Raw genomic sequence first — 13,970 nt, forward strand, 5'->3', positions numbered from 1 at the left:
TAATGTTGTTGATCCATCCTCAGTTTTCTCCTACCACAGCCATTAAACTCATTAACTGTTTTAATGTCACCATTGGCCTTATGGTGAAATCCTTGAGGGGTTTCCTTCCTCTCCGGCAACTGAGTTAGCAAGGACACCTGTATCGTTGTAGTGACTGGGTGCATTGATACACCATCCAAAGTGTAATTAATAACTTCATCATGCTCAAAGGGATATTCAATGTTACGTCAATCTGTGTTTGAAATTCACTGCTCAACTGAGGGACCTTACAGATAATTGTATGTGCGGAATACAGAGATGAGGTAGTCATCCATTCAAATGATTTACTTTTGAACTTATTTTGTCTTGCTATAACAAAGGGGTTGAATACTTATTGACTCAAGACATTTCAGCTTTTGCAAAAATTTCAAAAACATAATTGCACTTGTTGGCCAATGATCAAAAATCTCAATGTAATCAATTTTAAATTCAGGCTATGACAACAAAAATGTGAAAAAAATGTGGAAAAAGTCAAGGTGTGTGAATATTTTCTGAAGGCACTGTATAATAGCCAACAGCTCGCAGATAGTACTGTGTATAGCTGGTATAGCTGATGAGACTAACGACGATATACAGAAGCCTCTGTAGACGAAGGGGAGATTTCTTCCTGACCCAAATATCCTAACAGCCGCTGCTGTTCTAATCGCTCAGTGAGAAACGCATTTAACAGGCAGGCAGCTTTTCTCAGCCAGTCGAAATCATGAATCAGCGTATTTTTATGGATATATAAAAATAAATAGAAAACAGGTAGAACGAAATGAAGTGCAGCTAGTTTGCAGTCTTTCCAGCTCCAGTTTGGACATTTTCAGATAAATAGCGTTAATCTATTTATCCACAGAATCAACAATATTCATTACATTTCTGCTCCCAAATGCAAATAAACGGATCAATATCCGCAGTCTAGTTTTTATCGCAACCTGCTGTGCAGTATTACTGATTCAGAGTGAATAATTATTTCAGCTTGGTGACCAAAACAAATATGTCATTAAACTCCAACAAGTAGTCTATTTAGCCCACTGAATATCATAATAGCCAAGTTCATTATGCATAAAATAAAGTTAATGAAAAACAAACCTAGATGATTGAAGTGTTATGTCTACGCCATGGTCTCATGTGGTACCGACAACAAAAAAGATAGCCTCCGCAGTGACAGTGGAATAATCTCATTTTGCATTATTTGATTCCTCACATCCTCTTGCCTCCTTCTCAAAACCCATCGGACGAGAGTTTAGAGGGGATGGACCTCAGACCTTCTCATCCAATGGGTTTTGAGAAGGAAGGCGAGGAATCAAGGATATTCAATTGAGATTCTACCAGTAAATATTAGGTGGCTATGCATCCCTGCCAGAGCAGAGAGAATACCTTGTTAAACATTCTTGAACATTCTTTGATATTGGCCTAAATAGCCTACTGTCGGAGGTTAATGACATACACTACATGACCAATATGATGTGGACACCTGCTCATCGAACATCTCATTCCCAAATCATGGGCATTAATATGGAGTTGGTCCCCCCTTTGCTGTATATAACAGCTTCCACTCTTCTGGGAAGGCTTTCTACTAGATGTTGGAACATTGCTGCGGAGACTTGCTTCCATTCAGCCACAACAACATTGGTGAGGTTGGGCACTGATGTTGGGCGATTAGGCCTTGCTCGCAGTTGGCGTTCCAATTCATTCCAAAAGGTTTTCGATGGGTTTGAGGTCAGGGCTCTGTGCAGGTCAGTCAAGTTCTTCCACACCGATCTCAACAAACTATTTCTGTATGGACCTTGCTTTGTGCACAGAGGCATTGTCATGCTGAAACAGGAAAGTTGGAAGCACAGAATCGTCTAGAATGTCAATGTATGCTGTAGCGTTAAGATTTCCCTTCACTGGAACTAAGGGACTAAGAACGAACCATGAAAAACAGCCCCAGACCATTATTCCTCTTCCACCAAACTTTACAATTGGAACTATGCATTCGGGCAGGTAGCGTTCTCCTGGCATCCACCAAACCCAGATTTGTCTGTCGGACTCCCAGATGGTGAAGCATGATTAATCTCTCCAGAGAATGCGTTTCCACTGCTCCAGAGTCCAATGGCGGCGAGCTTTACACCCCTCCAGCCAATGATTGCCATTGCACATGGTGAACTTAGGCTTGTGTGCGGCTGTTCGGCCATAGAAATCCATTTCATGAAGCTCACAGAGCCAGCTTGGAACTCAGTAGCGAGTGTTGCAACAGAGGACAGACGCACTTCAGCACCTGGCTGTCCCGTTCTGTGAGCTTGTGTGACCTACCACTTCGCTGCTGAGCCGTTGTTGCTCCTAGAAGTCCACTTCACAATAACAGCCCTTTTCAGTTGACCGGGGCAGCTTTAACAGGGCAGAAATGTAACAAACTGACTTGTTGAAAAGGTGGCATCCACGTTGAATGTCAGAGCTCTTCAGTATGGGCCATTCTACTGCCAATGTTTGTCTATGGAGATTGCATGGCTGTGTGCTCAATGTTATACACCTGTTAGCAACAAGTGTGGCTGAAATAGCCAAATCCAGAAGGGGTGTCCACATACTTTTGGCAATGTAGTGTACTTGGCATATTCCTCAAGCGGGAGAAAAGCCTTATCATGCATATGATGAGTCATGCAGGAGAGAAACCATTTACATGCCCTATGTAACAAAGGCTTGGTTGTGGTAGGTACACACCTGAGACTTCACACGGGAAAGGACACGTTTGTGGAAGACGCTTCAAACTGAAAGGAGCCCTGACGGAGCACATGCAGCTACACACCGGGGAGAAACCATTTAGCTACAACGACTGTGGCAAATGCTTCAGTCGGACAAATGTCCTTATGAACCACATGCTGCATACTGACAAGAAAATAATGTACAAGTGACCTGTGGAGAAAAAGAGTCAGTCTGAAAAACAGACTTCTTTCTATAGAACACACTCAAGTGTCATATAGTTGAATAAAGTAGAGGTAAATTGAATAAAGTACACAGACCATTTTCTAAACACGAGTCCTTGTACATTTTATGAAAGTAAACCCTCTCTTACATCTATTATTCAAACAAAATGATTGAAGACCAACATACACTTTCAAGTCTACTCATTTTATTTCTTTAAAAAATAAAAAGACTGTGGGCCCCAAAAATAATCATATTTTACATTGAAAAACAAAAACAAAAATCTGGCATTTACATCAGAACAGTGACAAAATAATACCTGCTCTTTCTGACATGCGTGTTCAACTGGTGCCACGTTAAACCTCCACAGCTGTATTCTTATTAGGCCAGCAGGGGGAAACGGAAACCTACTTGTGTAAACAATACAACTATGCGTCAAAACAAAATATGACCTCTACGCTAAACACAAAAAAACCCCAGAAGTTTTGGTTATGTGAAACCACAATAAATAGCCTGTCAAAATGGTTTTGTGGAGATAAAGAGGGATGATGTGGAACTCTACCAAATGGGTTTTAAGGTGGAGACAATAGGTGGCTTTTTCAAAAACCCAAACAAAGCATTTGGTGCAGTGTCCTCCAAAGATCATGTATACGGCAGTGTAGAACACAGGAGCGCCTCTTGATTTTGGGTCTCATCTGTCCGGCCGGATCATACCCGGTCTGATAAGCATCATTGGACGATGGGGGCGCATCATATGTGGGCCAGGCATCATCTGCATGTGGCCCATTGGTGGTCGCATACCTGGACCTACAGGACAGCAAACATCACAGAAATCATATCGGATTTTACTTGGTATTCACATTTGATCCTAATCATGGTCCAGTATACATGTCCCTTATGGACTATTATGAATACATTACATCAAATCTTGGTGAAAAATATATCTCAAAGATATGACTTTGACCAGGCATGAACTGTTCTTGTTCAGTGAAGATTTGTGAGCAGCAGCAGATACATTTTGGGTGAGAACTTGCTATAATCCAATGCCCATCGAAAATATTTTTTTAGACACATACACACAGTGTTAACATCAACAATACATGATGTAAGTGTTGGGGCAATAATCTCACCTCCAGGCATCATTCCATGTGGTGGGGGCCCCATCATTTGCATCATATGAGGACCATGAACACCCATAGGGGGCCCGGGCACTGGTAGCATGCCTGGGCGTGGAGGGCCACCTGGGGTTCACAAATTACAATTTAAATCTCAGTCCCTAACACAACAAGTTATCAGTATCCCATATAAATATAAATCACTCTCAAAATACTAGACGAGCACTGTTGTGGTTGGTTCACAGTCTACGTACTGATGTTTGGAGGAGGAAGCATGGCTCCGCCTGGGGGAGGGGCTCCAGGGAACGGGGTAGGAGGGATCTTACCGGACTGGAAGGCAGCCGCTGAGGAGGAAAACACAAGGCCACATGTTAACCTATTGTAGAGTTGACAGTCCCTGAACCAGGGCGCTACCTCTGAATTCAGTACATCGGTGTCCGACGTGGGACGGCACCCATGAGGCCATCGGAGATGCACGTGTTCACGTGAGGGACTTCGTATAGAGAAGCATGGGGACACACAAGGGGGTAGTGTAGCGACCTTCAAAGATGTTCGGATCTCTTGGAGTAACGGCTAAGGTGTTGGGTTGACATTCGCTGGACCCGAGTTCGAATCCTGGTTAGGGCTATCCCCGAATTCGAACACTATACGCTTATTATGCAAGTGTGGGGTTTGTGCATGTTTTGTATCTGCACAAACTGCTGCTTATAAACAAAACCGCATAGAATCTGCTGAATGTTTAGCTACCCCCTTCATATCTGCTTACTTGTTTTATCGATGAGGCTCTGTGCCTGCTCCTCCATCCATTTCTGGTAGTAGTCTTTCACATTCTCTTTATGCTTTCGTCCACTACAGTGAGTCTTTCTCACCGATGGCTGTAAAAATATATAAATGTTCAATTTAATGTTAATACAGGGTGCAATTTATAAAGTGCTCGCAATTGTTAAAAAATGCAGAGGCTGAAAATTAGAGAGTCTGGCTTACCGAGTCATGTGTAAGGTACGTATCACAGTAGTCACAATAAAATCTGGGGGATACAAAAAAGCAAGTTAACCAATTCACTGAAATAAAATAAAAACTTTAGCTGGGCCATGGACCAGAACAAACTAGCTTGGAGCAGTGCCTTATATTGTTTACTATGCAAATAGAAGGCTCTGGCTGGGAGAGTGAAGAAGATGCTAGCTAGTAGCTCTCGAAAACCCTTCTCAGTATGTAAGGTTTTCAGCAGGTACATTTGCCTACAGTTGGCTCCATGGGGGAAATTCCGACCCAAGTTAAGCGCACACGAATGGACTGTAATTCCCTTTTATGCTCTTCTCTCTCCTCGTATTCTGACCTTGAACTTATGCCATTCACCAGCTGTTCGTTTGAGGTGGATGTCAGCAAAATGAAGGTGTGGCAAGGGTGTGTATTTATTTCCCCCCCCCCAATTTCGTGATATCCAATTGGAAGTTACAGTCTTGTCCCATCACTGCAACTCCAGTACGGACTCGGGAGAGGCGAAGGGCGAGAGCCGTGCGTCCTCCGAAACATGACCCCGCCAAGTCGCACTGCTTCTTGACACAATGCTTGTTTAACCCGGAAGCCAGCCGCACTAATATGTCAGAGGAAACACCGTACACCTGGCGACCATGTCAGCGTGCATTGCGTCTGGCCCGCCACAGGAGTCACTAGAGCATGACGGGACAAGAACAACCTGGCCGGCCAAACCCTCCCCTAACCCGCGACGCTGGGCCAATTGTGCGCCGCCTCATGGGTCTCCCGGGCACGGCCGGCTGCGACACAGCCTGGGATTGAACCAGGATCTGTAGTGACGCAACTAGCACTGCGATGTAGTGCCTTAGACCGCTGCATCACTCGGCAGGCAGATACGCTGTATTCTGAACATTACGCGGGAGGAAACCATGAATAAGGTTGAGTGAACCTACATGTTCCAAGTGGAACAATAATAACACCATTCTCCATTCACTGTAATTTATAAATTGTTAAGAGATAGGTAAATGAGTAATCCGTTTGGATAACGGGATTGTAAATAAACAACGCAATTGTTTTAGGATGTTTCCTTATGATCCTTGGAGACAAATGTGAAACCATATGGACGCAAACTCAAAATCATATCAACATTGCGGCCTCTTTTCCACAGTGAAGTAGGCTATAAATATCTGTGCTGTTTAGTGTTGTCAAGATAGCAGAATTTGACTTCGATACCAGGTTGAGTATCACGATACTCAATACTAAAACGATACCACAGGGAATAAAAGAAAGCGTATTAGCTAGTCACGGAATAACCATTGGTTCGAATCATTGAACAATATGTTGATAAATGGTAGAACGACGAAAATAATAATTTATTCTATATAAAATGTTTCAAAAATAAAACAATTTGAAATGAACAGAGGAATCTTACATTTTCCTTCTGCAAAACCATGAGACTCAGAGCATACAACAATAATTGTACAATTACAACTGTTTTAAAATGTAACTTGATACATACAGTGGGGAGAACAAGTATTGATACACTGCTGATTTTGCAGGTTTTCCTACTTACAAAGCATGTGGAGGTCTGTAATTTTTTATCGTAGTTACACTTCAACTGTGAGAGACGGAATCTAAAACAAAAATCCAGAAAATCACATTGTATGATTTTTAAGTAATTAATTTGCTCGGTCCTCTTTTTCCTGAAATCCACAAACATCTCCTTTGTCTTGATCACGTTGAGGGAGAGGTTGTTGTCGTGGCACCACACGGCCAAGTCTCTGACCTCCTCCCTATAGGCTGTCTCGTCGTTGTCGGTGATCAGGCCTACCACTGTTGTGTCATCTGCAAACTTAATGATGGTGTTGGAGTCGTGCCTGGCCGTGCAGTCATGAGTGAACAGGGAGTACAGGAGGGGACTGAGCACGTACCCCTGAACGGCCTCCGTGTTGAGGATCAGCAAGGCGGATGTGTTGTTACCTACCCTTACCACCTGGGGGCAGCCCGTCAGGAAGTCCAGGATCCAGTTGCAGAGGGAGATGTTTAGTCCCAAAATCCTTAGCGTACTGATGAGCTTTGGCAATATGGTGTTGAACACTGAGCCGTAGTCAATGAATAGTATCCTCACATAGATGTTCCTTTTGTCCAGGTGGGAAAGGGCAGTGTGGAGTGCAATAGAAATTGCATAATCTGTGGATCTGTTGGGGCGGTACACAAATTGGAGTGGGTCTAGGGTTTCTGGGATAATGGTGTTGATGTGAGCCATGACCAGCCTTTCAAAGCACTTCATGGCTACAGACGTGAGTGCTACGGGTTGGTAGTCATTTAGGCAGGTTACCTTAGTGTTCTTGGGCACAGGGACTATGGTGGTCTGCTTAAAACATGTTGATATTATAGACTCGGACAGGGAAAGTTGATAAAGCCAGTGAAGACACTTGCCAGTTGGTCAGCGCATGCTCGCAGTACACGTCCTGGTAATCTGTCTGGCCCTGCAGCCTTGTGAATGTTGACCTGATTAAAGGTCTTAATCACATCGGCTGCTGAGAGCGTGTTCACAGTCTTTCGGAACAGCTGGTGCTCTCATGCATGTTTCAGTGTTATTTGCCTCGAAGCGAGCATAGAATTAGTTTAGCTCGTCTGGTAGGCTCGTGTCACTGGGCAGCTCTTGGCTGAGCTTCCCTTTGTAGTCTGTAATGGTTTGCAAGCCCTGCCACATCCGACTAGCGTCAGAGCCGGTGTAGTACGATTCGATCGTAGTCCTGTATTGAAGATTTGCCTGTTTGATTGTTCGTCGGAGGGCATAGCGGGATTTCTCATAAGCGTCCGGGTAAGAGTTCCGCTCCTTGAAAGCGGTAGCTCTAGTCTTTAGCTCAGTGCGGATGCTGCCTGTAATCCACGGCTTCTGGTTGGGGTATATACCTACGGTCAACTGTGGGGACAACGTCATTGATGCACTCATTGATGAAGCCAATGACTGATGTGTTGTACTCCTCAATGCCACCGGAGGAATCCCGGAACATAATCCAGTCTGTGCTTGCAAAATAGTCCTGTAGCTTAGCATCCGCTTCATCTGACCAATTTTTTTATTGATCGAGTCACTGGTGCTTCCTTAAATCAGGAGGATAGAATTATGGTCAGATTTGCCAAATGGAGGGCGAGGGAGAGCTTTGTATGCATCTCTGTGTGTGGAGTAAAGGTGGTCCAGAGTTTCCTCCCCCTCTGGTTGCACATGTAACATGCTGATAGAAATTTGGTAAAACTCATTTAAGTTTCCCTGCATTAAAATCCCCGGCCACTAGGAGCGCCGCCTCTGGATGAGTGTTTTCATGTTTGCTTATGGCGGAATACAGCTCATTCAGTGCGGTCGTAGTGCCAGCATCAGCATCAGTCTGTTGCGGTATATAGATAGCTACGAAAAATACAGATGAAACTCTCTAGGTAGATAGTGTGGTCTACAGCTTATCATGAGATGCTCTACCTCGAGGCAAAACCTTGAGACTTCTTTAGATATTGTGCACCAGCTGTTATTTAGAAAAATACATAGTCCGCTGCTTCTTGTCTTACCAGACGCCGCTGTTCTGTCCTGCCGATACAGCGTATAACCAGCCAGCATGAAGCACAAGATATTAGTTTTGAATGTCCCGTTGGAAGTTTAATCTTCCGCGTAGGTCATCGATTTTATTTTCCCGAAGATTGCACGTTTGCTAGTAGAATGGAAGGAAGTGGGGGTTTATTATCGCAGTCCTGATGTTCAGAAGTTATTTTTGGTCATAAGAGACGGTAGCAGCAACATTATGTACAAAATAACTTACAAACAGTGCAAAGAAATTAACATAAAAAAACAGTTAGGAATAGATAAAACGTCAGCCTTGTTCTCCGGCGCCATCTTATATATAATTCATAGTTTTGATGTCTTCACTATTATTCTACAATGTAAAAAATAGTAAAAATAAAGAAAAACCCTGGAATGAGTATGTGTGTCCAAACTTTTGACTGGTACTGTATAAATTGTTTTTGGGAGGGAGGGGTGCCTGTTTTGCATGTTATTTTGGCATTAATACGTGTCACATATCAGTTTTTTTTGTAAATCATTGAGTTAATAAAGCCACATACAATCATGGCTTCTTTTTTGCTTTCTTGAGTAAGGCAGCTCCAAAATGCAAGTGTTTCAGCCTAGCTCAGTGCTTTCTGTGGTGTTGGGGCAGCCAGCGGAAAAAAAACGGAGCACAGGGGTTGGTAATGTTCTCCATTTGCGCCGTGATTGGCTCAGTGTTCTGTCACTCATGGGGACACTCTGTCACCAACAAATCAAAGGGTAGAGATCAAAAATTCAAGCCCCTTGAGTGCTGCCAGAGAGTTATATTAGAAGTGCCCATCCAAGAATGCTCAAGGTCATTAGCCACAGATAAAATTGTCAAATCACGCTATATGTACAGAAGTTTGATTGGACTGATCAGGTCAACATCATATTTTCAAAATCTTAGCTAGCAGTTATTATCATGAATCAAGTCGACAATCTACTGCCAAATCCTTTTTCATCCTTGTCATATGAAGAGAAATTATAGATAAAACGTATCGGTGCTCATCGGCTATAAACATTACACAACAACTTGAAAATCGCAAATTCAACAATGAGTGGTTTGGAAGGAATCAGTGGCTAACTGCAAGCATTGCAAAGCAATCACTACCCTGCTATTTAGTAGAGTGGGTGTGTGGTCTCAAGTCTGGGTTTAAGGGTCTTTTTTCCCAGCTTAAAAGGATAAACTTTCAACATTGGCCATGCTGTCAATCCAGCATGACTTCTGCCGCGCTCAAAACAACTGGAAACTCAGAAATGGGAAATCTGACTTCAGTGAGTTCAACACAACTGGGAACTCTGGAAAAAACGAGCTCCGACTAGGAAAATACGTTTTGAAGGTTCATCCAACTTGAAATTGCAAGTCGGGAACTCAGGCCTCTTTCTAGAGCTCCGACCTGAAGATCATTAACGTCATCATGAGTCGACCTTGTTTGTTAAAAAAAAAGTCTGCAAACAAGCAAACACCGGCCACGAACGATGTGTTTACAATACGGCGTTGGCAATAAAGCATTATTTGTTCGACCGCAACTTCTGGGGTAGCTAGCTTTGGCTTGGTGCCTAGCTAGCACCAATACAACCAGCCTGAAAACAATGACCAATAGAAACTGCAGTCATTTTCATTATTCTTAGCAATGATTTAGGAATCGTTGAGAATAAGTATTAGCTAGGTAGCCGCTTGTTGTTCGCCTATTGAAATTGAACTTAGCTAGCCAGCTACTTAACCCTGTTGCACAAAGCTAAAGCTATAAGCAGCCAGCTAGCTTCATCTGGCTAGTGAGGCTCGACCAGACCGTGTTATGTGTTGTGAAGCTAGCCACAATAAGGATTAGGCACAATGGTGGAACTTGCGGTTAGCCTTTAAAATATAAGTACCTCTTTGAAAGTGATGCAGAAGGTTACAATTGGTGGAATCATGCCAAATTTAGACTAGATAATGTTAAACAAGGTTGGAATGTGAAGCAATGAAATGGGGTATCAGTCTACTCGGTGACACCCACAGAACACAACTCTGAAGAGTTTACGCAAATATTAGCATTGTAGCTCTTATCACGGGACTGTGACTGTAAAATCACCTCCCCAGTCAATAAGAGCTACGACGCTAATGTTCTCTGGGTGTCACTGAGTAGACTGACAACATTCCAACCTCGTTTAGCATGATCTATTCAATTATGGCATAATTCTACAATTTGTATTCATTTGCATCACTGTCAATGGCATACTTTTATTTTGAAAGCTAACCGCAAAGTCCACTATTGCGGCTAATCCTTATTGTGGTAAGCTTCACATAGTTGGGTCCTACCACCATTAATCAAATAAGAACTGTCTTATAAATTAGGTTTATTTTAGATGATTAGGGTCGTTTTGCTATGTTTCTGGGGAAGAACATTGTTTACATCCATGAGCTAGCTAGCTTTTTTTATGACCAGCACTGTAGGTGCGCGAGACAACTTAACCAGCATCATAGCATACGTATCGATGAATCGTTGTGACATATGAAATACGAGTGATAGTGTAATCAATGTGTAATAACTATGTAAAAAATGTATGAACGTATTCAATTATTATGTAACGTGCAGTCATTTCAGGTCCTGATTGGTCAACAAGTTTATTTGACACGTCAAATAGTGTTTTGACGTGTATCTTTTTTGACACAAAAAGACCCAAACATTGTTCCATAGAAATCCTGGTTGAGAATGAAACGACTGAACAAATGAACAACGTAACAGCACAGCAAGTGAGTGAAAGAAATAGGTTTTGATTATGTTTTACTGCTAATGGGGACATACGTAAATGCCAACAAAATAACTTTTTGTCAGGACATACGTAAATGCCAACAAAATAACTTTTTGTCAGTGTGGTGTATGTGTGTAATCTTTATTTAACTAGGCAAGTCAGTTAATAAGAACAAATTCTTATTTACAATGACGGCCTACCCTGGCCAAACCCGTACGACGCTGGGCCAATATGAAGCCGCCCTATGGGACTTCCAATCACGTCCGGATGTGATACAGCCTGGATTCGATACAGGGACTGTAGTGACGCCTCTTGCACTGAGATGCAGTGCCTTAGATCGCTGTGTGCGTGTGAACTATTTAACTGTACTAGAACGCTTAAAAGGCAGCTAAAATGTTTAATTTCGGTACCATTTTTTTGGCAAGGAAAATATCGGATAATGGTATTGGCCAAAAATGTCATATCGGCGCATCACTAGTTTGTACATGTTTTTTAAAGACAGTAAATGAGGCTAAATGACCTGTTTCACTGCCAGAGAAAACTCCACTGATAGCCAGGTGTAGCAGTGGTAAGGTGATGGGACAGCTTTATGTAGGCCCTAACATATTGTGGGCACCGTTTGTCACAGTTATAGGGCAATTAATGTATCGTGTTGTGTAGTGGCTTTGCTGGCATGCACTGCCCCCACCAATATTTACATGCTAAAATCGCCACTGGAAAAGACACTTAAGACTCACGGAAACATCCGAAGTCACACATTCGGATTTGGCACTTCAAGCCCAAGTATATCATACTTTGACTAAAATGATGACTTGGCTACATTGTTGTGCAACATCATGGGTAAGCTCTGGCCATCGTCTTTCAGGGTCAAAACGTGGATTTCTACTGGTGTGGGCGTTTAACCTTCCACAAGCGATGCGTTTTAACTTTCAGAACGAGTCGGATCTTAACAAGTACAACTACAAAAATATGCCATCGTCAGGCGTTAAAACAGTTAGCGTCTATGAATGGGTTAGCTAGCTAGTCTAGATAAAACATTTCACATACACAATTGAACTTTAGTTAAGGCTAAAGGAGATCATTACCACGATATGGCATCGCTAAATGAGAACAGATAGCTTAGTATCAAAACAGCGAACTGGCTAGATGGGAATGAATAATGAGCAAAATGGTAACGTTAAAGGTCGTATGCTAACGTTAACTATTGGGGGGCAGACACAAAATATTCACAATCTCGATTTAAAAAGAATCGTTCCCAAACATAAGTTTTAAAACATTGAAACATGTGACTATTGCAGGTGACGCAGCGATAAAATACTTGTAAATAACACTTGAATTGAGGGATTTCGCAACTTACTTAGGCATATTTTTTGTGTTCTTCACGAGACGCTCAGTGAGATCATTTCCTGTGTTCAGGGTTGCCAGGCCTTCGCAAATGTAAATCCTTCACAAAGGCCTGAAAACTAGCAGCAATATTAGTTTCCACTTTTATCCAATAAACCCTTTCCCATAACGACTTCGAGCGAATTAAGAAATAATATAGACTTAATTTAATTCGGTTTTTCATCAAAATAATAATTATTGAGAGCTTATTAAGAATATGTTGCAAGAGAAAATATAATTATTCTTTATTAAACTAGCCAGATCATTATCAATTTAACTTGTTCTGACTGCTATAATTAAGCTGGGTGGTTCGAGCCCTGAATACTGATTGGCTGACAGGCATGGCATATCAGACCGTATACCACGGGTATGACAAAACATGTATTTTTACTGCTCTAATTACGTTGGTAATATATTTTATGGAAAAGGGGTTGGAAATAGGTGGCTCCATAATGACCAATCGAAGTAGCCTACCTACAACTGGCAAAAAGTTGTCACAAGCGCGCATGGGGTGCTCTGTCTCCGTGACTCAGCTGCCTGCTGCAGCGCTCTCTCTAACCAAATATTAGGAAAACTGTGGACATGGCAACCCTGCCTGTGTTCCCACTCTCAATTGTTCGAAAATTCAAAGGTTGACCATAAATAGTTCCGCCTAATAATTTACATACTTTTTCTCATCACTAATTATGATTCCCCTGTGGAGAGTAGTTGATTAGTCTAATTCATTAATGCAATAAAGGACCTCTGATTATTTAATTGTATTTTTCCTTAGAACGACCCAGATTATTGTTTTGAAACCATCATTAGCTAAAGAAAAGCCAATACAAATAAGAATTCGAATAGCAACAGATGACCTAATCAAAAGTCTGCACCAAAGACAGTTTTAGAATGAATTTTAAGACTATTCTATTGGTTTTAAATCAATCCCCGATTGTGCACCCCAAAACATGTCTGATGTGCTTCTAAGGCACTAGCCTTTTAACACTAGCCTTTTAACTATCCTAAAGCCTAGGACCAAGAAGCATGGAGAGGCAGCCTTCAGTTGGTATGCCCCCAGCCTCTGGAATAGCCTGCCAGCAGAGTATGTGAGCGGAGCTGAGCATGCCCAATTTGACTGGAGTGTTGGGCGAGATTCCCAAAGACTGGAGCGTCGGCCTTCCCATCTAGTCCAGTAGAGCTCACTTGACGAGCTCAGGGCATGCATTTGTAGTCTACTTGTGTGCTGCTATAGCCCCTTGCTTTAGCTACTGTCATGGAGT

The 13,970-nt window shown here is 42.4% G+C and overlaps 1 protein-coding gene across 1 annotated transcript; it reads right to left on the minus strand.

The window, feature by feature from the left end:
- Positions 1-3,116: 3,116 nt before the first annotated feature.
- LOC139536531 (U1 small nuclear ribonucleoprotein C-like) lies at positions 3,117-12,812 on the minus strand. The gene is made up of 6 exons (XM_071337106.1): positions 12,686-12,812; positions 5,025-5,067; positions 4,807-4,915; positions 4,295-4,384; positions 4,056-4,166; positions 3,117-3,732 (listed from the first exon to the last, which is right to left on the minus strand). The coding sequence occupies exons 1-6, from the start codon at positions 12,691-12,693 to the stop codon at positions 3,617-3,619; spliced, it is 477 nt and encodes a 158-aa protein (XP_071193207.1). The 5' UTR covers positions 12,694-12,812; the 3' UTR covers positions 3,117-3,616.
- Between the last annotated feature and the right edge of the window lie 1,158 nt (positions 12,813-13,970).

Source organism: Salvelinus alpinus, chromosome 12 (assembly GCF_045679555.1).
Source record: "Salvelinus alpinus chromosome 12, SLU_Salpinus.1, whole genome shotgun sequence".
Taxonomy (NCBI): domain Eukaryota; kingdom Metazoa; phylum Chordata; class Actinopteri; order Salmoniformes; family Salmonidae; genus Salvelinus; species Salvelinus alpinus.